The 22,794-nt window shown below is 44.8% G+C and overlaps 1 protein-coding gene across 1 annotated transcript in view; it reads right to left on the reverse strand.

The window, feature by feature from the left end:
- Positions 1-22,794, reverse strand: part of fmnl2a (formin-like 2a) — a 73,296-nt gene that overhangs the window by 27,583 nt on the left and 22,919 nt on the right. The window contains 5 exon segments of the mRNA XM_080784980.1: positions 1,414-1,566; positions 2,561-2,644; positions 5,884-5,960; positions 12,718-12,798; positions 18,083-18,166. Coding sequence (XP_080641106.1) covers positions 1,414-1,566; positions 2,561-2,644; positions 5,884-5,960; positions 12,718-12,798; positions 18,083-18,166 — 479 coding nt within the window.

Here is a 22,794-nt window from a genome sequence, read left to right on the forward strand (position 1 = left end):
TTTCACACCAACATCTGTTCCACATGATTTAACGTAGTTTTGATTAATTTCTGTTGTTCTAGAAGATAGGCTAGATCAGGGGTTCCCAAACTTTTTTGGACCAGGTACCCCTTTTGGGGTAGATATTTTTCCAGGTACCCTCTCATCCTCGCAACACGGATAACAATATATTTACAACCACAAGCAGTGTTTCCTGCAGGAAAAAGCTTTGGCATGGTGCTGGGCACAGGCCGCAATTTTGATTAATTAATTAATTAATTTGATTAATTAATTAATAAGATTAATACATTAAGATGAATTTGTATTATTGCTCTTGTATTGCTATTGGAGACACTGGGGGACACTGGGCAGGCACTGAGGAGGCACTGGGGAGACACTGGGGAGGCACTCAGGGGCACACTGGGGAGGCACTGGGAAGGCACTCGGGGGGCACACTGGGGAGGCACTGGGAAGGCACTCGGGGGGCACACTGGGGAGGCACTGGGAAGGCACTCAGGGGCACACTGGGGAGGCACTGGGGAGACACTGGGGAGGCACTCAGGGGCACACTGGGGAGGCACTGGGAAGGCACTCGGGGGGCACACTGGGGAGGCACTGGGAAGGCACTCGGGGGGCACACTGGGGAGGCACTGGGAAGGCACTCAGGGGCACACTGGGGAGGCACTGGGGAGGCACTCAGGGGGACACTGTCTAAATGTATACGTCTAAATGTAGACGTCTAAATGTAGACGTCTAAATGTAAGTTTGGGAACCACTGCTTTAAACACTTTAGCACTTTATGAACATGAACAAAATAGATGGGTCCCCCCTGGAACTCCCTCAGGTACCCCTGGGGGTCCCCGGACCCCACTTTGGGAACCACTGGGCTAGATGGTGTTGTTGTCATTACCTAGTCTAGGAAAATTAGCCTCAGATCCTGTGCAGCAGGGGCGTGGCCCAGTGCGTTGCGTTTCAAATTAAATGCAAATCAAAAGACAGGGGCGGGTTCCACATGGAGTGGGCGCTACATCTAAATAAGACGGAAGGGAAACAATTGCTCCTTGAGCGGTGGTGGCCTACTACAATTCAATTTGGAATTGGATTCCCTTCGGACTATTTTCATGGTATGCACAGTGCTTCAGACCGGAAAGGGGAGTGTCCGCTCAGATTCTGAGCGCAACGTACTTCCCTCACAGGGATACGTTCCTTTTTTCCCAGAAGTTCCTTTTTTCTCGCCCGCCTAGTGGCGAAAAATAAAACTTCTGGGAACTCAGATTAGTCATTACCCAACATATTCAATAAGGGATTTGATAAGCAGATTCACAATAAATAATATTTATTCTCAATAAAGTAATTTTTTACAACCCTGACTGGGTGTGTGTGTGTGTGTGTGTGTGTGTGTGTGTGTGTGTGTGTGTGTGTGTGTGTGTGTACCGTAACGTGGAGTGTCGCCCAGCGCGAGTGATGCCGTTCCCAGTGATGGGGGAGGGCAGGGTGCCGCTTCCTCCATGGAGGTCCTCTATAGAACGACTCCAGGACTTTTCCACAGAGTTCTCCGAGTTGTTTTCCAAGCAGTCACCATCAAACCTGTTGTACCGTGGAAATAAAACAATGAGACCCACAAGCCACTGACTGCACAACGGTTCAGCTGAAGATAAAGTAGATCAGACGCGTCCCAATGAAGCAAAACCCTTGAGAGCATTGACAACTGTGCTAAATGCTTCTTCTTTTTTTGCTCCGGGGAAGCTTGAAATACATGGGAGTACAATTACATGGTTACATGACTACTTGAGGGACAATGAATCAAGTCAACAAAGAAAACATTTAAGTTTAATATTCCTCAATCGTCTGCTCATCGTTGTGTCAATGTATTCATTATGATTTGATTGCTTTTTGGCAATTAAGAAATAGTGGACCATTGCTCTGCAGTGCCGATGACAAAAACTCAATATGCATCCAGGCATGATAAAAGGGTAGGAGGGGTAATATTACCAACAATGAAACTTGAGAAAACAGCTATCCGTTTATACATATTTCTACCTTTAGGCTACTTTTTCCAATGTATTTTTTAAATCATTGGAAAAAGTAGGATATAAAAAGTTAAAACGTTTTTATATCCGTTTAAATGTACATTCCTGCTTTGATACACAACATCGTCATGTTCCAACAGAAACAACAGGGGGGAACCAAGGCAGAGCTGCAGCCGTGTCGAATGTACACGTTATTTTTTTATGGCTTAACCATTAGAAACATGGAGACAGACGAGACGGACCATAACGGCATATGGTGGATTTGAGGGGCAGAATATAAAAAGTTTAACTGCGTGGCTCTTTGGCCCTGAATAGTGACCTTGTGGGTAATAATCACAACATCAGTCTATGAATAGAAGCCCAGGGTTGATGTACCACACGGAGCAAATGTCTTGGTAGTGGTGAAGAGTGACTCAGTGTTTCTGACAATCAGACGGCCTGGTGAGATGCATCAGCGATGGAGAATGGCAGCACTGTGTTCATTGTCTGCATGGCATATAGCCTGTACTGTATGTGTGTGGTATGTCGTGATGGGGCTGCAAGTGACTTACGTGACGGCATACTGAGCAAAAGACAGATACTCCACCAGCACGTCCAGGCCTTTGTTCTCTTCGTTTAGGAATTCTCGCACCCACCTGAGGAGAGGAAAAGATTGTTTAATCACGCTATCATCCCTATTTTGGGCACATTTTATTTAAAAGAAATACGAAATTACAGCTTGTACTGTCGATTGGCTGTGTTTTCACTGTCCGTCGTGTCATGAAATTTATAGGGCTAAGGATTCTGAAATACATTTATGGTCGGACAACATGCGCAACTTATATTTTCTGATTACTGTCCCGGTTTCTGTGATTCTGCTCTTTCCTCCCAAGATGGAGCTGGTCTGCTTAAAAGAGACTTGGCAAACACAACCAAAAAGCTTACAAATGTGCAAACAATTGCATGTAAAATCATTCACATATAGGATCTCATTAATAGTTTGAATGCCTCTCACATGCCCTCCAACAGAAACTCATATGCTCTCTGCCTCTCTGCCCCTCTCCCTCTCTCCCTCTCTCTCTCGGTAGGGACAACTGCCAGAGTGATGAAAAGCTCATTCTCACCTTCCTCACCAGTGCTAAAGTGGGCCAACCATTCAGCACTTTCATTTTTATTCTGCACAGAGAAATCCTGCCAGTAATACAGCTTGACATGCAAATATAATCTCTCCATATTGGAGCGAGCGGGGGCTAAGTGCTGCTTCTACAGCAGCAACGAGTCAATTTACAGGGGCCATGATTGCTTCATCAAGCTACGATTACTCCATCATTAGAGAAACATTTGCAGAGCATAAACATATAACGACACACACAGGCGGGCCTCAAGGCAGGCTGTGGTAATGGCTATGGAGAAGGTAGGCTGAAACTCCCCCTAAAAGTCTGCTGGGCTGCTCCATTATTAGATCCCCTGTGGTGTAACTATATTGAGGCATGCAAGACAAACTAGCACATTCAGCAGTGGTGGGAAGTAACCAAGGGGAATACCACTCATTTTCAACATTGAACCATGTCATTAATTCTTTCTTTCCCATGTCCGTATATATACGTACGCGACCGCTAGGGGACGTGATTTGCTATATATATATATATATATATATATATATATATATATATATATATATATATATATATATATATATACGGACCCAAACGTATACTCCGTGTATAGAATGGTTGAGCCCCACGGCAGCTTTTAACATCGGTCCCGTCACCACCAGCTATGGGACGTTAAAACTTTTCTCCGTTTACCTCCATTCAAAGCAGGATTTTCAAACCTCCATAAGTCGGAATTTTGGAGAGTTGTCCTTGGTGGATCTTCTGCGATCCAAAGTTCGGATGTTATTTGTGACATTGTACCGCATCGCTCCCAACATTTCCGACAGGTAAACAGTGTGTGCTTGCGTTAACGATAGCAAAGTGTGTGTTGAGTGCGTGTGTGGGGTGGGGGGGGCAGGCAAACTCCTTCTCTTAAAGTGAACGCTGATGGTGGCACTGGGAACTGGTATTTATGCTAACAGCTAGCCGCAATAAAAAACATACCGTAGAGTTGTGTGGAAATAATCTTTTTTTAAAGTCCTCGCCTTCCGTTTAGCCTCAAACTGGAGGTCTAGAACTTGGCGATGTTCTTTTTTCAAAATATGTTTTATACAGGGGGTTCCCGTCCAGAAGTGTTAAAACACCAAAAGGGGTTCCCAAGAATGGGTTAAGTAACAAACAAGAGTACTTTTTCCACCACTGTGCAAGACCAAAGTAAGCATGTTCAGTCAAGAGGTGCCTGGTGGGGCTGTCGTGTGTTAGGGGTCCGGAGGTGTGACCTTGAAGGGCCACATGGTAATCATTACCACAGGACACGTCACTAACCAACAATCCTCCCATTCACCGCCACATGTTGCTGCTGACCACTCGACACGAGAAATGACCGGCCTGGTCTGGAATCAGCAGTACGAGCAAACACAATCTAGTCTATTATGAGGCCTGAATGACACATTTCTTCTCAAAATGATTATTCACCGTCTGTGGAGCCCTGCCTGTTCCCCATTCTCTCATTCTCTCACCCCCCCCCCCAAATAGACTAAAATATAATGACTCATTATTTAATCTAGATAAATTAAATTATGAACAACTACACAGCTTTGCCTGAACAAACGATCTCTGCCCCCGTTGTGGTTTGATGAAGTCAAGAATTAGAGCAAGGGCTCATAGATTTGTAGGGGCATGACAGACTGCATTGTCACGTCTGTGTGTGTGTGTGTGTGTGTGTGTGTGTGTGTGTGTGTGTGTGTGTGTGTGTGTGTGTGTGTGTGTGTGTGCGTGCGTGCATGTGTGTGTTTGTGTGAGCGAAAGAAATAGCACAACAGACGTTTTTGTGCATGCATGCGTCCAATGTGCGTGTGTGGACAGGTAGACATGTATGGCATGCAGAAACGTATCGGGACATCCTGTGACTCTCGTTTAACATTCTTCAGAATCTCTGCTGCATCTTGTTGTGATAACATAACAGCAGTCCATCCAGAGGGTCACCAGGCCTTCCGTCTCCACTGACCTCAAATCCCTCCCCTGTAATCTGGCACCAGCAGCCTGCCTACAAACCAAGCCTACATTTCCCACAACACGTCGGGCCACTGTCGCATTACCGATGCTGCGCAATCTACTACAGCCAATCAGGATCCTTAATCACTTAAACAGGGACCACTAGACCAAGACAAAAGGGGCGAGGTCTTTACTTGGGGTGTGTCGGTACGTCAGGGAATCCGTATCAGGTGAAGCAAGCTGAAGCATGTCACAGCTGAATTCCCCCGAAAGCTATGATACCTTTAATGTGCCGTTATCTGATGTGAAATCATTTTCATGCCATTCTCTAACTTGTATCACTCTAGAAAAGCACACAACAACGTATAAAAGCCAGATGAACAACTACTGGAAATTCTCCTTTTTTCCCCCTCAGACACCGATATGACGGGGACCCCCCATAAGAGAACATTTGTTCATATTTGATACACACAAAAAACCTTCAGCTATCAGCTATTTTGGAATGGCTCAAAAATAAGTGAATGAAAATGAAAAACTCTTGCTCATTTTCTCAAGGGTCCCCTAACCCCCTCAAGGACTGCTGGGCTTCCCCGAATCCCACTTTGTGAACTGGTGAAAGACGACATGTCTTTCTGTGTTATATTAAGCCAGAGGACTGAGGTGAATGGGGGGGATGGATGATGGTAGTTTAGTGTAAACGGCTGCGTCTCCGGGTGTCTGGAATGCCAGACTTTCCCCCACAATCCAATACTGCAGGGTCTGGGAAAATCTCTCACAGCAGCCAATGCAACTCTACAGTGACTCACCCTATATGATTGGTCCGTAATGAAATTTCCAGTTCTCTCAGGACTTGGGTCGACTCCTGTACTCTCCGCCTGAATTTCTGGGGGTGGGGTGGGGAGGGGGGGTTGGTTGTGGGGAGAAAGAAAAAGACAGTGGAGTTAATATTTCATCTGGCTCGTGCTAAGGTCTTAAATCGGTAGCTTGGTGGTATTTTGGCTGGCCCCAGTGAGAGAATAAACTGAGGGCAGACAAACACACCATTTCAACTGTGATGACAGTGAGCAGGGCAACATTATAGAAGCCAAGATAAATGTGGTACACAAAACTAAAAAGAAAAGCACTGGTGTTGGGTACCGTTATTCACTCAATAGCCAATAATCATCTTTCCATCTTGTTTGTTCTCGTCGTGTTTGTTCTTTATATAGCTGCGACTCATCCTGCTACTACTAGCCTGATAAAAGTCAAGACGTCTAATCCGTTCCAGCTCTGTGTTTGAGCAGAGAACAGCTACGTCACTACTGCAACGCCCACAACACCATCTTACACACTACACCCACACAAACTCACACGGCAGTGACGTCACACACTTACCCTTTGCAGTGTTCGGGACCGATTTCTCCTAAGGCGCCCCTCGCCAACACTGACCACCAGCCGCCAAAAATGCTCTTTGCACTGGCACTAATAATGCCTCCCTTCCACACTCACGCCGCCAATGCATTTGTTTAATACAAACATTATCGCCACCATCATCCACACCCCCGAGGCTTCCCTACACGGAACACTAACCACTGTTGCCTATGCTGTTGCCCCAACAGGCCCAGAAACAAGGCCTTTAACCACGCTACTTACACACACTACAACTCGCTTACAATTCGCAAACCTGGCAACACTGCCCTGTCTTCTAATAGGCCCACACCAGGCCCGCCCCCACACTAGCTTTCACAGTCTCAGAATCTCATCTCCCACACCCGCAGGAGATTGAGGAGAAGAGAAACAAGGAAGAGGAATTGGAGCCTCACAATTTAGCTTATTCCTTCTAAATCTCTGTATTTAAATTATCACTGACACAGCGAATCCCTTAGTTACATCAACATTGTTCTTTGTCACTACTTGGTTCGTGCCTAAATATTAACATTACACATATCGCTTTGGCTATTTTCGCCTGACAGCCAACTGCCCAGTACACATACACACGCCTGCACGCACACGCACGCCTGGCATGCATGCACACACACACGCACGCCTGGAAAACACGATCTCTCTCTCTCTCCACACCCCACACACACACACACACACAGGAATAGCCATGCAGGCTATACGGCGAGACGGGACGTTATCATTTACAGTTTCATTAAATAACTGTCTTTCTCCGCACACGCGCACACAACATTATTCAAGTGAAATGCGTAACGCCAATATTGGGCTAATATAGGCTACCAATACAGGACGAAATAACTGACAGGAGTGACGGTGCTGTGCTGTGAGTAAACTGACAACGCTTGGCTTTCTGACATCCCTTTCTCACAATCTACAACAATACATTTGTTACTAACATTAGGTTGTGGCGAAGTAGAAACGTGGAGAGCAGATAGTGTGTTTTGGACAAACAGGCTAGGTATTGGTGTTGTATATATGGTGGAGTATATATGGCTAACACATGACGTCGGTGGGAGAGGAGTTATTGTGTGTTTTGGACAAACAGCGTGGTGTTGTTTTGTGTCAGCTGAAGCTTCATGTGTTTGTGCCTCAGTATGGCCGTATAGGTCATGTGCAACCTCTTCCACAGAGAGATGGAGACACTAAATCTCAGCTGGAGAAACATGTTTGCATGCATGCATCGCTGCCTTGCATGCTGTGTGCTACTGTTGTCTGTCACTTACTTTGACTGATTTATGGCATTGTCTTTCTGTTAAAATCCAACTATGTTAATTTAAGACCTCTGGACATATAGGTCATTGTTTATTAACTGTGCACACGTGTAGCCTATTGTATGTCAGACTGTATGTCTGTCCCACACTCACAATCCTTTAGTAATTAGGCTGTGTAAATATTCACACTACTTTTACAATGCGTTGTCAACACGTGCTGAGTTGACAAAGATTGACAGATTTCGGAGAAGACTGATAGTTTATCCTTTAGTAATTAGGCTGTGGAAATATTCACACTACTTTTGGATTTGCAGGCCCGGCGCCACGGGGGGCAAAGGGGGTATATGGTTACAGAAAAAACAATGGTACATTTCCAGCCATTCAATTAAATTCCATTGCTTGAAAGGAAAGAAGTAAGGATGCACCTTAATGATCTCCCATCTAGAACTGGAAAAACAACATCCCTCACCTATAGGTGGGGAGGGGTGCTAATGTCATTGTTGCAGTGGTCAGGGTGCTTAAGTGGGCAGCTACTGTAACTAGCCAGGGGTGCTAATGTCATTGTGCTGTGTGTGGTCAGGGTGCTTAAGTGGTCAGCTACTGTAACTAGCCAGGGGTGCTAATGTCATTGTGCTATAATAATAACTAATAACCCATCCGTTACTACATGTGGAGTCAACTCCCGCAATTTCCTTCTTCCCATAGTGCGCGCCAACGTAACTATCTGGAATGAGTGCCACGAAGCGGGCACAAAATTCTAGTAGATATACATTGCATTACATAAAGATATAAAAAAACACTACACAAACATTTTGGGTCTCGTTACTGTCGCTACGGGTGCGTGTGTGGGCCACAGCGCACATATGAACGCTGGTTAATGCGATAGAAAAAAGAGGGGGGAGTGTGTGTGAGTGGAGACCTCTGTGCTTTCATCCCCTCTGATAGGAGGGGGTCTGCAGTGACACCAAAACAAAGCGTCCTGCTGGCTGTTATGCAACCTGTAGAGCAAAACAAGTTGAAGTGAATGACGGAGCCTGTGCGCATCAACAACCTAGCCCTGGCCAACACTGATGATCACACAACCTCACTATGAGGAGGATCCTCCCTGATGAGGGAGAGTGAAATCATTGCATCATTCCAGACAGAGGAGAGAGTGCGATGAGAGGAGAGGGGGGGATCCATCTATTCAGAGTTGAGAGACGGAGCGACTTTCCATGATAGCTTTGTATCGGGGAGGGGAATTTGAGCACGTTAGCCACATGCTAACCCGTTATTAACGTCCACATTAACGACCAGACCAGCTCCTGGTTCCCCGTCTCTCCATATGTCTCTGGGTTGCAGGGCGGTGCGTGTTTGGCACACGACGAGATGAGAAACAGAATGTCTTTATTAGGGAGGAGCCCTTTGTGTGTTTGTGTGGAAAGCTGAGCGTGTATATTTCGGGGGGTACTGCGCAGGCAGGACACCCCTCCCTCCTCCTCCTCCCCCCCCACACCCACACACACACACACACACACACACACACACAACTCACTAAGTACTACCAGCTGCAGCAGAGAGCTGGGGGCTGAGCAGGAAGAGAGAGAAAGAGAGAGGACAGGACAAGACAGAAAAATAATACCGGGGAAAACAGAGTAGAACAAATACACGTGCACTCACAGTTGGACACACACACAGAGAAGAGAGAGGGAAGAGGAGAATGAAAATAATGAAGAGAAAAGTTTTGGGGTGAGCGCTCTTCTCAGGAGGGGTCACGGTGAAAGCAAATCAATGGCTGATACATTCTTGGGGACTTGTTGGAATGGAGATCTTCCTCCTTGGCTGCCGATTGGCTGGGAGCTGCCCAGAGGAATGCACCGGAGCCTGCCTATGGAAAGCAGAGGCAATGACCTCCAGCTCTCTCACAGCGGCACAAAGTGGCAATTGTTTGAGTCTAAGAAAAGAGGGGAAGGGGGGGTGATCGGCGCAGGAATGTAAAAAGAAGAAAAAACATAACTCTTTCTTTTTCTCCCTCCTTTTTGTCTTCTCCGTCCATCTCCTTCTTCCACATATCCTATCTATCCCTTCTCTCTCTTCCAAAATGCTTAAGCTCTCTACCCCCCTTCCCATTCTTCCTTCCATCCTCCTTACCCATCTAATTTCTCTCTCTCGCTCCTTCTTTCTTTCTTTCTCTCTCTCGCTCCTTCTCACTCATTCCTGCTCCGTCTCCCGTCCGTCCTTCCCTCCCTCCTTAGTTCCTTCTCTCTCTTTGACGTTGAATGCTGCAGGCGTTCTGATCAAACCTCGGGATACACATGACTTGCTGCTGCTCCATGGCAGCGAGGAGGCTTGCTGCTGCTCCATGGCAGCGAGGAGGCTTGCTGCTGCTCCATGGCAGCGAGGAGGCAGTGAGGAGGCTCCAAGAGGGGAGATCGCTCAGGTTTCCTCACTGCAGTCTCCAGAATGCCATATGTGTTGGCCAGTGGGCCAGAACATGAAAATAAATACACAGGGACCAGGCCAGCCTTTCACAAGCCCCCTCATCTAGAACGCTTTCATCACAACACCCTGTCAACCTATGACCAGATAGCCATGCATGACTGACGGGTTCAATAAAAAAGAGGGGGGGGGGGGGGTTCGGACTTGGGCTGACTCTGTTAGACAAACAAAGACAAGAGCTGGCTGAATGCCGGACCCTTCAACAGCGTCTGGTCTGGTCTGTCCTGAACCCATCAGCTGTGACCATGTCTAGTGTTTACAGCTAGGGAGTTAAAAACCTTGTCACTTACTTCTTCTGGGTCCAAACCCAAACTATAACCGCCCCTCAGTATCAACATAGCAAGTAGCAACCACACTTTACAACTACAAGAACATCCATTTCCATTTCCACTTCTTGACATTTACGTTTTAAAATGTTTAGTTATTTACAGCAGCAACCTTGTGGAATGACAATAGATGCAATGCATGGCAGGGGGGGGGGGGGGGGTTGGCGATAGTGACCCCTTTGGCACTGGACTGGAGCAGTTGATGGGGGGGGCTCTGCTTGCTGTCCACAACTGTTCATTGCATTGATCTTCCAATAGAACTTCCAGGCAGCTCTTGGAGATTTGAGGCGGTCCACTTTCTGGTCACAGGCCTGTTTCTCTAGCCTTCAGGCTACGGACAACCTATTCTGGCATGCGTTTAGTTTAGTTCATTTGAACATACATGATGATAGAAAGAAGGTAATGATACAATTATAAGGCAAGGAAAAATAAATCAAAATCAAAACATGATGTGCCGGAAAGGCCAAAACAAAAGAAAACAGAAGAGTGGCCTTCCTAAAAGGCAAAATGAGTACTAGCAATAACAATAATAAGAGTAACAGTAATATTAATAGTAATAACAATTACAATAACAATAAGCAGTAGAATAATTTATCAATGTTAAATAAATAAAAAAGTATGGTTAGGACGTGTTACTTAAGTTTGATAATAAAAGCTGTAATGATTATTTCTTGAAAGAGCTATGGCTGGTACAGTCTCTAATATGAAGCAGTTAAGTTATTCCAAAAGTGAGTTCCTCTGAATTTTGATGGAGAATTGAGCATGACCTAGTGAAAAAATTGTGAATTTTATTATTAAACTGGAATATATTTTGAAAACAGGCTGGGAGTAGTTTGTCAATTGATTGAAATAGTCTATGTCTGCCCTGTAACCTCTACCCGTCTGTCTGTCCCATTCCTCCAACTAGAGAGGAGTGTCATTTGTCAGCCATGATACACATCAGGAGGCTTGAGAATACACCGACATCCATAATGCAGTATGGACCCTGTTAAGATGTATGACATGATCTCAATGCTTTTTATTTTACCAGGCCGGAAGAATGCACTTCAATGAAATCAATGAATAATAAGCTCTCTGTGTGTGTGTGTGTGTGTGTGTGTGTGTGTGTGTGTGTGTGTGTGTGGGTGTGTGTGTGTGTGTGTGTGTGTGTGTTGTTCCATTTATGTCACAAACATCACATCCAGCGCAGCAGCAGGATCGAGATGCAGTGTGCTCTTGCTCCGTCACTGGTTCATTGGGATGTAATCGTAAAACTTTAATTCCAGTCAGAATAATTTAAGTATCCACAGCAATTTGCTGTTATTCTGGCAGAGAGCACTGGTTAATTTGTTTATCACAGGGACGAGTCCATCTCCAGCTACGACCCTCCCTTTTCTATAACCCAGCCAAATAGTCTTCATCTTGGCAAAGCCTTGAGGCTGGCTGACAGTTCGCTCTACGGAGGCCCTCCCCCCTTTCCCAACTTCACTCCTCTTGGAAGCCTGTCCGAGGATCAGAGGAACCAGCCAGGGCAGACTGTGTCATTACAGTCCCCACCGCCCTGTGACTACAACTGGAATTTCGTCATACAGCGGTGACACTTCGAGAACACTCCAGTTATCTTGATGGTGCTAGTTATAGTCAGTAGGGATAACGTTTTATAGACAATAGATGCTAGTTTTCATCTGCTCAGTTGGTTTACATTTGAATCACTTTCAACCTGGTGTCCCAATTTTGGCATTGTCGTCAGACGTCATTGGTGAAGACAAAAAATACAACTAGCTAAAACGTCAGATCAACAAGCTCAAGTGTCGCATCGCAATACATTGTGAGGAAGTGATTCTGCTACTTTCACCACTTTGAACAAAATATCTCAAAAGAAATTCAGAAAATGATTTTTGGGGTAGATTGTTTGAAAATAAAAGTTTTTCAATATTCTTGTTTCCTGTAAGAAAGGTCCTAACTCCTAACCTTTCTTAGGAACAGGATATTTACTCATGGCCCATAAAAAGGGGTCCAACGAACACAAATGCGTCACAGCCCTATGCTTGGGGAAACACTGCTCCAGAGCCGTTCCCAGGGCTGCTGTGCCATCTTTCCTCGGCTATGGGGATATCCTGGCGTGGAGATAGTGGTCAGGAAGGGAAGGAAGAGTTGAGGCAGTGGAACAGGACTGTATGCTATAGCTAAGTGGGGGCTCTCTCACCTTCCTTGTGACTGCTGGGTCCAGATAACTCCGTAGCTTCTGGATGTATGTGTGAGGGGGATTTTTCACTTGGAATCGTTCCTGTGAAGAAAACAACAGAGAGAGAGAGGGGAAGAGGCAAAAGGAGGGAGTGGGGGGGGGAAGAGAGACAGAAAAATGGAGGGAGGGAACAAAGGGACAAGCAAATGTTAAGACTTTTGCAGAAACTAGGGGTAACAGTTCAACAACAATGACAATTACTTCAGGCCACTTTTCAGGGCACTTAGTGGTTTAAATCTTAGCAGCGAGTTGTCTCATCCCAGGCGTTTGTATTCTTATATTGTGGCTGAACTTATCAAAAAAGAAAATCCAACCCACAACTTGTATTAGAACAACTCATATATCACCCTGAGCACATCTCCACAAAAGCGGTTGATGATTTGCCACCAATTCATTTAAAACATGGTGGAACGTAACCAGTCTTTAAAAAGAACATACCAGTGTCAATACATTCACAGAGTCGGGCCATATACGGCGTCGTACATAAACACAGAAGTTTAGATACGTTTTTTCAATCAACGATCAATCAATCGCAGTAAGGTACCGCAATATTACTGTCCAGTCCTGTACAAGCCTGCAATATACCCATTGAGATCCAGAGAGAGAGAGAGAGAGAGTGAGCGAGCGAGCACGAGGGGGGTGCACACAGAGAGTTTGTGTTTATGTTGCGCCGAGCGGCACACGTGGAACACACACACACACACACACACACAAGAGAGAGAGAGAGAGAGGAGGGGGAGAGAGAAAGAGAGACTCAGTCACTCTGTTCCGCTGTAGGGGAAATTATGTTCTCTGATTGAATGTAAACATAATATACATATCTTGTTAAGCATGGTGCAGGATTTTGCAGGGCCTGTTCCCGACCGCAAGTAGGCTATTTAAATACCGGCCGCAAGATTTGCTTTGGGACCTGCAGGTACAACGCAAGATCCCTGAGGCTCTACTCTCTGCAAAGAAATCTTGCAGTGTGATCAGTTCTTGGCGATCAATCGTATAGTGTAAAAAAAACAGATATGACAGCCGATTCAAAAAGAGACTTACTTGTGAAGTGTGAGATACTACACAAATGATCTGATGACACCCTGACGACTTTTAAAGGTCCTACCGTGTGAACGTGCCCTCAATTGAGGTCTCTTACCGGTCAAATTATTGGCTTGGGAATGAGACAAAAACAAAAAGATACCCATGAATTCAAGGCTTTGTGGGGTGCGTAATTGATAGAAAATAAGTCATTTTTTGGGTGAACTACTCCTTCAAGTAAACATTTTAGTACTAACTGCAACTGCAGATCCTTCTATGCATGGCAGAGATAACATTCCAGGTAGTGATGCAGTTTTAATGTGCTATGAAGAAAGGGATTTGCCTTGGGGAATGTGTGAGTGTGTGTGAGTGCGTACATGTTCTAAGCTGAGTCAGGCAGCACGTCGGCTGCCATGAACAATCAGGCCAGTAGGTTTTAGGTCAAGTCTCCCACCACTGTGCCCCATATACATGTGTGGAGCTTAGTGTCGGCTTTGGATAAACGCCGGAGAGAGGGAAACAGTATCTTGATCAGCGTGAATGGACAGGAAGCCAGCGTCACAACACATCACTAGCATCAACGGTTCTGGTCAGTGATGTAACGGAGCAACATTTGCTTTGGTTAAAATGAATAGTTTGTTCCAGCGAGGGCCAGTCAGATATTTATCAGCTCTGAAGAGCTCACGACGGCCACAAACTGTTACATGTCAAGGACTGCTGGCCCCCTGGCTGGCTGGAGGACGCACCGGCCAGCGAGGCCAGTCAGATATGTCTCCGCTGTGTGAAGCTCCTTTCCTGTCCAGTGTCCACAAACATATTCATGACAAGTGAATTCAGCGCTAGCTGTGAGTATGAATTGACTTTTATAGAGCCGAAATAAAAGCAGATCGGGGAACTGACTTTATGTCGGCAGACTCGGCACTAAAAAGGCCTATGAATCGACCTTTAGTCTCTCGCAAAACAGGAAAGAAGACAAAAGACAGTGGTGACAGGGAGAAGAGCTTGCTCTGGTGACTGCAACATGGAACTACTGTTAGCAAAATCAGACAGTTTTGCAAAAACAAAAAACCTTTTTTTTTCGTGTGGGAAAAGAAGGCTGTATGGCCTGCAGCACATAAGGTACAATCAGAATAGATGGAATTACAGGCAGTACGTGTAAAAAGGCTGAAGCATATCTGAAGCATATGGGAGAATTATATAATAGCGTTCCTACTTGGTCTACTAGGTTAGCTTCATAAAAGCATTGTGAGGAAGTTGATCTGGAGTCGATCTAAAATGTGACTGCTTCCTCTACACAGGCACAGCAGTTCAGGTGTCGAGGGGCCTTATCCCACGATTTTGTAACCCATTTTTCACCCCTGTGTCAATTATCTATTGTGATCCTGGGCTCTACACACAGGAGAGCAACGGACTTGAACTCATGCTTCCTTCATGCATGAGTGTCCAGGTTGCTCCTGACAGGGGGGAGTTTTCCTGGTTGGACAGCGCGTGGAAGGAACACGTTATTCCAACCAGTTTCTTTTCCCTCCATCAGGCCTCCCCCTGGCTGACCAGGGGGAGGCAGGGATTACTGTATGTTTTTTGTGAGGGTACCTACCCTAGGGGACACGGGGTGAACATGCAACTCCACACAGAAAGGCATGTGTGGTTATTCTTAAAGTAATGTTATTGTTGCGCTTTAATGCATGATGCAGATCAATAAGTCTAGCTGAAAATAGTCCCTGGAGAAAACATTGATTAACAACATTCATGACTTATAAATAACTCCATGACATGTAGTCAGCATTGACTCAATTATTAACCCTAATCAACAGTGGATTGTGCCTTCTACCTGCACAATTAATATGTTTAATTCGTCATTTTAATGGCAATAGAAAAATCTGTGACATACACACTATATCTCATTCTAACACGGTAATCCTATAGTATTATACAGAGTCCTGATGGTGGCGGTAACTTCACCATTATGCCGATTTTGACCAAATAGAGTGAATCTGGCGATGTCATTTCCATGTCAGATGTCCGGGATGCTAAGCTATCATCGTTTATTTTAATAACTAAGTCAAATTAAGCACTAATCAAGCCCCAAATATCGCATTTTACGCAGCAATACACATAAAAATACAAGATCGTGCACGCAAGGATTTCGGACGGTTTTAGGTAGATTACATCGGCTGTTAGCCAACGTATACTCTGTCTATAACGGTTGAGGCCTACGGAAGCTTTTAACTTTGTTCCGGTTCCTATAGCAACGCCCCACCGTTCCAACTATGGGATTGCAAATATAATCTCAACGCAAACCAGTTGAAACCAGTCTATAAATCGATTACTAAATTAAATTTAGTTAACTAATTGAATAATCGATTCCATTACGATTCATCGTTGCAGCCCTACTTATTATTTGCTTTGTATTCTAGCATTTCTAACAAGCTTTTCATACTCAATAGCATCCTCTGAATTTCATAAATCCTCATAATTGCCCTAAAAATGTTAAATATCTCAACCTCTGGCAACATTCCAGAGAAGTGTTTTTCAAAAGGGGAATGTAACTTTGCTTCACTCCCTCCCTCCATCAGTTTCCATGGTTACATAAAGAGATTCACTGTAGCTGTAATTGCCTAAAACATGGAAAACATTCTTGGGTGGAAAAAAGAAAAACGCCTTGTGTTATAGTAACTGCCTGCTGCTGTGATTAAATTTACAATACAGCGTCACAACCATGCTCACCTCCATTTTAGAGCTGGTCAAAGGTAGCGAAAAATCCCACACCAACAAAGAATTCACATATTTTTGTTATCTGGCAGAAACCTTGTATAGCATTCTTTGTTTTTGAGTGGTGCAACCACTCCTACAACCAGCAATGTCCGTGCGTATGCGTGCGTGTGTATCTGAGCACGAGTATATGACTCATTAGTACCAGTAGGGGGCGCCAGAAACAGAGAGAGGGATAGTGCTGCTAATGAGAGAAAGAGAGAGAGAGAGAGAGAGGTCGGGAGGGGATTGCACCACTAAGTTCACACAGGTGTGATTTTTTTACAACGGGTACTCCTGACAAAGCTCCCGAAACTATGACTCAAACATATTATCGGTGTGAGATCCACGTAGTGGCCGGAACTCTAGATGTGCACATCCGCCGATCCAACCCATTTCACGCCAGGCGATATACACGCAGAGTTTAAAGTCGAGATATCACAGCGTGATATCAGAGCATGACATTATCAATGAGCAACATGTCTGCGCAACTGCGAGCAAGAATCGTCTCCATATATGGGCAGGTTGGGTTTGTGACGCCCACTGACCACCACAAGGGTTATTTTAATAGTATTAACAAGAGCTTGTGACTAAATAATAACTACATTTGACCCTGGAATACAGGTCCTTCCCCCCCCACCCCCCATTTCCTGAAAGTGTACGGTTTCCACCTGATAGCAACAATGTGGTTCTAAGAATCAGTTTAGATGTTGGAGGGGAACATAAATTCCCCTCCAAACTCAGAAAAGGATTTTTAACTGCTGCTAAATAGCATAGTAGGCCCACTTGGCACTGTTCCCTTCAGGGTCGCTGCCTATCAATGAAGAGTGGGTGGTTGCTGGTATTGCACTTTTCCCCTTTACCACCTCTGTTTAGAAGAGGCAGGAAAAAAAACACACACACTGGCATGGAGGCTGGGGGCCGAGCATAGGACTCAGACTGCATATTGCCACACAACATGCATTTCCCTCATACAGCAATGACGCCGACTGCGTTTTTCACCAGCCAACCGATGTGCACTCCATGCAGTGCCACTTAACCCAGTTGACCAGTGAAGCTGGGGGGCGATGCCCCAAGCCCAGCAGAGGCAAGACTGGATAAAGGCAGGGCAATGGAGCATGGGCATTGGGATCACAAGGCACAGCAGGACGTTGTTTCTCTGTCAACCCTCCGTATTAATGGGCTCATTCTTCAGGAGATTTAGATTCCTCTAAAACTTCTCACAGAGACAATGGATCAATCCCCATAGTTACCATGGTTATCGTGTAAAGCATCTACTGATTGGTTGTTTGATCAATGCAGTTGCCGGCACAGAGGCCAGCCTAGACATCCCATAAACAGGCTTTGCTTTGGATCTATAGTGAGGTAGCAATTCCAAACCACTTCTGTTGGAAGTGGAATGTCTAAGGCAGGAACTCTCCAGTAGGCATGTGACTGGGTGTAAGTGGAACTAAGTGTCACTGAGTGGCATTGAGTGGAAGGCAGAAGATATAAACAACAGTTTGGTATATCATAAAGATGGATAACTAGCGGCCTGCATGGCCCTGGTCCCCACCTGATCACAGATCAGCTCCCACTTCTTCTCGTTGTCGTACTGCCGTAGTAGTCGAGCTTTGTCCGGCGGAAGGTTCATCGAGTTCTGGATGGAAGAAAGCATATGAAAAGGTCAAAGTTAATGAAAGTTTGGATATCAGGATATCAGTTTGGATACACATTAACCTGTTGATCTAAGAAACTCTACAGGCAGGGCTGAGGGGTATATTGTCATTATTATTAGTACCGGTATGTCACTTGCGGTTAAAGAGGTCATATATCTTAACCTCACAGTTGCCCATTGTAGTTGACTATAAAAAGCCATAGTGGAAAAATAATCTCTTTTTGGTATGCATGAAAGGAAAGACATCTTTTGGGGGATTGGTGGTTGGGGAGAGCTGGTTTTTAACCACTTTCAACATAAGTGAAAATAATAAAATGAGTACATTCTGACATAAATACCATTGATTGAGTAGTACAGGTGGTTACTGAACCCTACACCAGAGGAACTAGGTAAGTGCTGTTGTTGGGTCTACATGGAGCCTGGAAGCTGGCGGCTTCAAGACAGTCCTTGACCCCATAATAACAACCTAACTGAAATGTATTCAGCATTCACTCAACGCCACTCAATATTCCAGACATCCCAGGGCACTGTGTGGAGTGTATCTCTCTGCCCGTCTCTCTGTTGGCAGCATACACACTGACCTGTCTGTATTGTACTTGCACTTGAGGAATGAGAAAGGATATTCGGAAATATACTCAAAACCAAAACTGGTTTTGGATAAACTGACACATATGGGACAATGTGTTGCTTAAAATGCTACAATTTGTAAACAGAAAAAAATAGTAACTCCTTTTCTTTCTCCGCTCTCCCTACTTTCTTCTGCTTCATGAAAAGGTTCCTGGACTGCAGCTGTCTACAATTTGGCCCGTATCCAGAACTACTACACCCAACCCATGTGCATTAGCGAAGCTTGAAACAATTAACTGAGGCTTATACGTGCCACCTACAGTATGTAGGGCACAGAGGCATTGCAATGTGTCAGCAGAAATGTGACCCAGTCAGTGGGGAGACCGTTTAACAGGTAACAGTAGAAGAACCTAACAAAAATCCTGAAACATAACATTGAAATCTACCTATCAAGAACATCTACTATCTATAAATGCCCAAGTCTCTGTATGTCTGTGTGTGTCTGTGTCTGTGTCTGTGTGTGTGTGTGTGTGTGTGTGTGTGTGTGTGTAAGTAATCCACGTAACTAGAGAACCGGCTTCAAATTCGACACGCGCGTTCCACACCACCACAGGGGGACCATAACATTAAAATCTACCTATCAAGAACATCTACTATCTATCCATCTATAAATGAAGTATCTGTCTGTACGTCCGTCTGTGTGTAATCCACGCAACTCGATAACAGATCGCCGGCTTTAAATTCGACACACCCGTGCCACACCACCGCAGTGGTTGCAGTGCCCGGTGTTGAGTCGGTCGGACACACGGTTTTCCAGAACCGCCCCAAAAAGGCCTCTGCCCCTGGCTCTGGACAGGGCCCCTGCCCAGGGTCCATAATGTATATGGAGCTAGCCGGTTCCGACATCATTCTGACGTCTGCATATACTCTATATTTGGGCATGCCTGACAAAGACATAATATCTGGGTGGGGCATGCATTTCCAACTTTTATCGTTCCAAGTAGGCCAGTGCCCAACGGCCACCGCTGTAGAGGCCCCACAGGCACCGCTCTAGTAAATGATCATTTTGAATTCAGAAGCCTGCTAACATCAGAGCTGTTTATGTACAACTTGGGCAATTAACTTGTGCTTCTCGTTGAAATATGTTCCCCTGACTTCTGGATATCATTCAAGTATACCTAGGTTACAATTTAATTAAGGAAAATGTGGACATATTGCTGGGCTCAGATAAACAAAGCCTAATGCATACATCATTGTACGACAGTGTAGTTCGCACAAAATAACAGATGTTTAAGTGAAGAAACGTATATGGGTTCTCTTTCCCTCCGATTCAGTGGAGAGGATCATCTATCTGCGTTTGTTCAGCTCTGGCAGACCAAGCGGAAGATGGATGAGGAATATCCTTGGGACCGGGTCTGTTTCCATGAGCAAGTGATGCTGGGATAAAGTCAGAGATGGAGTGAGCAGACAAATCCCCCAGCTCGCCTCATACAGTATCTGTGGCTCAACAACCATGCATGTCTGTGGGGGAGTAAGATGCTGCTCTTGACATACGGCATCAGGCTCTACATACACACACACACACAGAACTGTTGCTTTTCCCCCTTCAGTTAGCATTTATTTTGCAGTTCTTAGTTTGTATTCTGATTTAAATGTTCTTAACAGCAGCATGCACCAGGGCAACAGAGGACTCTGAATGGCATTTACCATACAAACTGTTACGTTACGGGGACTGTGCACACGAGCACTAATCCAGTCACTGTCACACAAAAGAATCACACACGTGTGAAGTGATGGGCACCCTTATCATCGTACATCATGACATAACATGTCCATTTGCTCAGACACGTGACATAAATTCTCCATTCATTGTCAATGAGAATTTAAACTTTGTGTAGGACACAAATACTTGATTTGCTCAGACACATACAGTATGACGTAAATTACGTAAATGGAGGGCCTCAATAAAAATAGAAATCACACCCGTGTGAAGGGAGGGGCGCTCTTATCATCATACATCATCATTATTTGCTCAGACACATGACGAAAATTATCCATTCATACTAGTCAATGGGAATTTAATGTTTGTGTAAGAGGAAAATCTACACTAATAGCTGAATATAGCGCCCCTCAAAAAGAGACTTGTGTGAAGTCCACTGTGGCTGCCACATGACGTCCCTGCACACTATAAGTCCATAGACTTGGCTGGGGTCCTGTTTTTTTTGGGGGGGGGGGGTGATGTTTGTTTAGCAAACATTAATCAAAGTTCATAGATGTGGCTGCCACATGACGTGGTGCTGTTTTTTGTTGTGCCTCATCAGAGAAGATGACGAATGTTCAATTGATTTGTCCCACTGATAAATTCACATGAACTGATAGCAAAGTCAATATTTGTAACATTTCCTCCACCCCTCCCAAAATGTACACATACTATTACACCCACGCACAGATCATGGGTCATAACATTCCATCATTTGTTCAAAAAGTAGGTCCATAGTGAACAAATGCACCCTCAGCAGAGCAGACCTAGGCTTTACATTAGGTTTAGCTAGTACATTATTTGATGATCTGTTAGGCCTTTCTGGTGAGCAGTCAGAGATGCATTTAGGAGCTAGAGCTTTCCTTATAAATAGTAAATATTTTTAATAAATTATTTGTTGTATGCAGAGTATGCAGACTCAGAGCCAATGAAGTGATCTGATTCTGAGCAGATGAGCGATGGCGAGGCCTGTTGGCCCTCCAGTTATGCAATACCAATTGTACCCGTTGTCAATGAACCCACTTCACCCATTGTCTGAGTACACCCGTTGTACCATTATCAGCATGCATAGTGTAGTCTCTCCATTACCAGTGGAGGCCAGTCTATGACATCATATTAATGACATCAGAAAGCTCCACGTATGGGTGGAACAGACAGATGCAGAGATATCCATATATGGGACATAAAATTAATCCAGATAAGATGGACAGATTTGTGGATTCATAGATATAATTTATATTATAGTTAAAAAGCAGACTGATGTGAAATGAGTGGTGCAACAGCGCCCCCTAAATATAGGGACATGTTGGTACTGCAAACAAAGGGACATAGGGACATACATAGCGGTTCCTTGGAGTGGTTGCACCCATAGATATATACGAGTAAGACGCGCAAACGCGGGAAGCGAACGCAGCTCGTACATATTTGGGTTTTGGACGTATAGCTCCATATATGGGCACAAAAGGGGCCAGGTCCACAACAAACAAATCACTGGCCCCTTTTGTGCCCATATATGGAGCTGAGTGATTGCTGATGCAACACACTCCATATTTGGATAGCGGGACAGACACACGGACACACGGACACACGGACAGACAGACATGATCTGCTAGGTCTCATAGTAAGTGCTCACTGCGTTCGCAATCACTGCGTTCGCAATAAAGGCTAGATGGCTCAAGGTGGAGTCTCTAACGTAGTTCACCCGGCGGCCATCTTCATAACTCGCTCAAATCTTGACGGATTTACAAACGGGTTGGTTTATTACAAACGTTGTCAACGTGGCTATGATTCAGGATGCTTATCTGCTTCATTTTGTTTTTTATATGAACGTCGTATAAAAGCATATAAGTAAGTATGCAGACGTCTCTGACGTTTGTAACAAACCAAACTGTTTGAAAATCGCTTGAAAATTGAGCAAGTTGTGGTTATTTAAAAGTACATGCCCCATAGACACAATGTTACGTAGCCCCGAGGTAAGATGGCCGCCACGTAGCAACGTCGCTCTCCATTGGCCAGAGTGCGGGTGAGCCATCTAGCTTTATTATATCTATGGTTGCACCACTCAAAAATGTACTCTGGTAGTAACAAGCCTGATGGGAGTTTTACCACAGATTTATTTTGATACAGATATATTGTGTCAAGAAGTGAAACATTTTCAAATACTTTTCTAACCGTTATTTCGTTTAACCACTGAAGCTCAAAATCCACAACAATGGTTCACAACGCAACACGCTGTTAGCGTGTACATTTGCCATTTCTGATTTGACATTTGCCAAACTTTAGA

This window comes from Protomyctophum bolini (genome assembly GCF_963924005.1).
Source record: "Protomyctophum bolini genome assembly, chromosome: 16".
Taxonomy (NCBI): Eukaryota; Metazoa; Chordata; class Actinopteri; order Myctophiformes; family Myctophidae; genus Protomyctophum; species Protomyctophum bolini.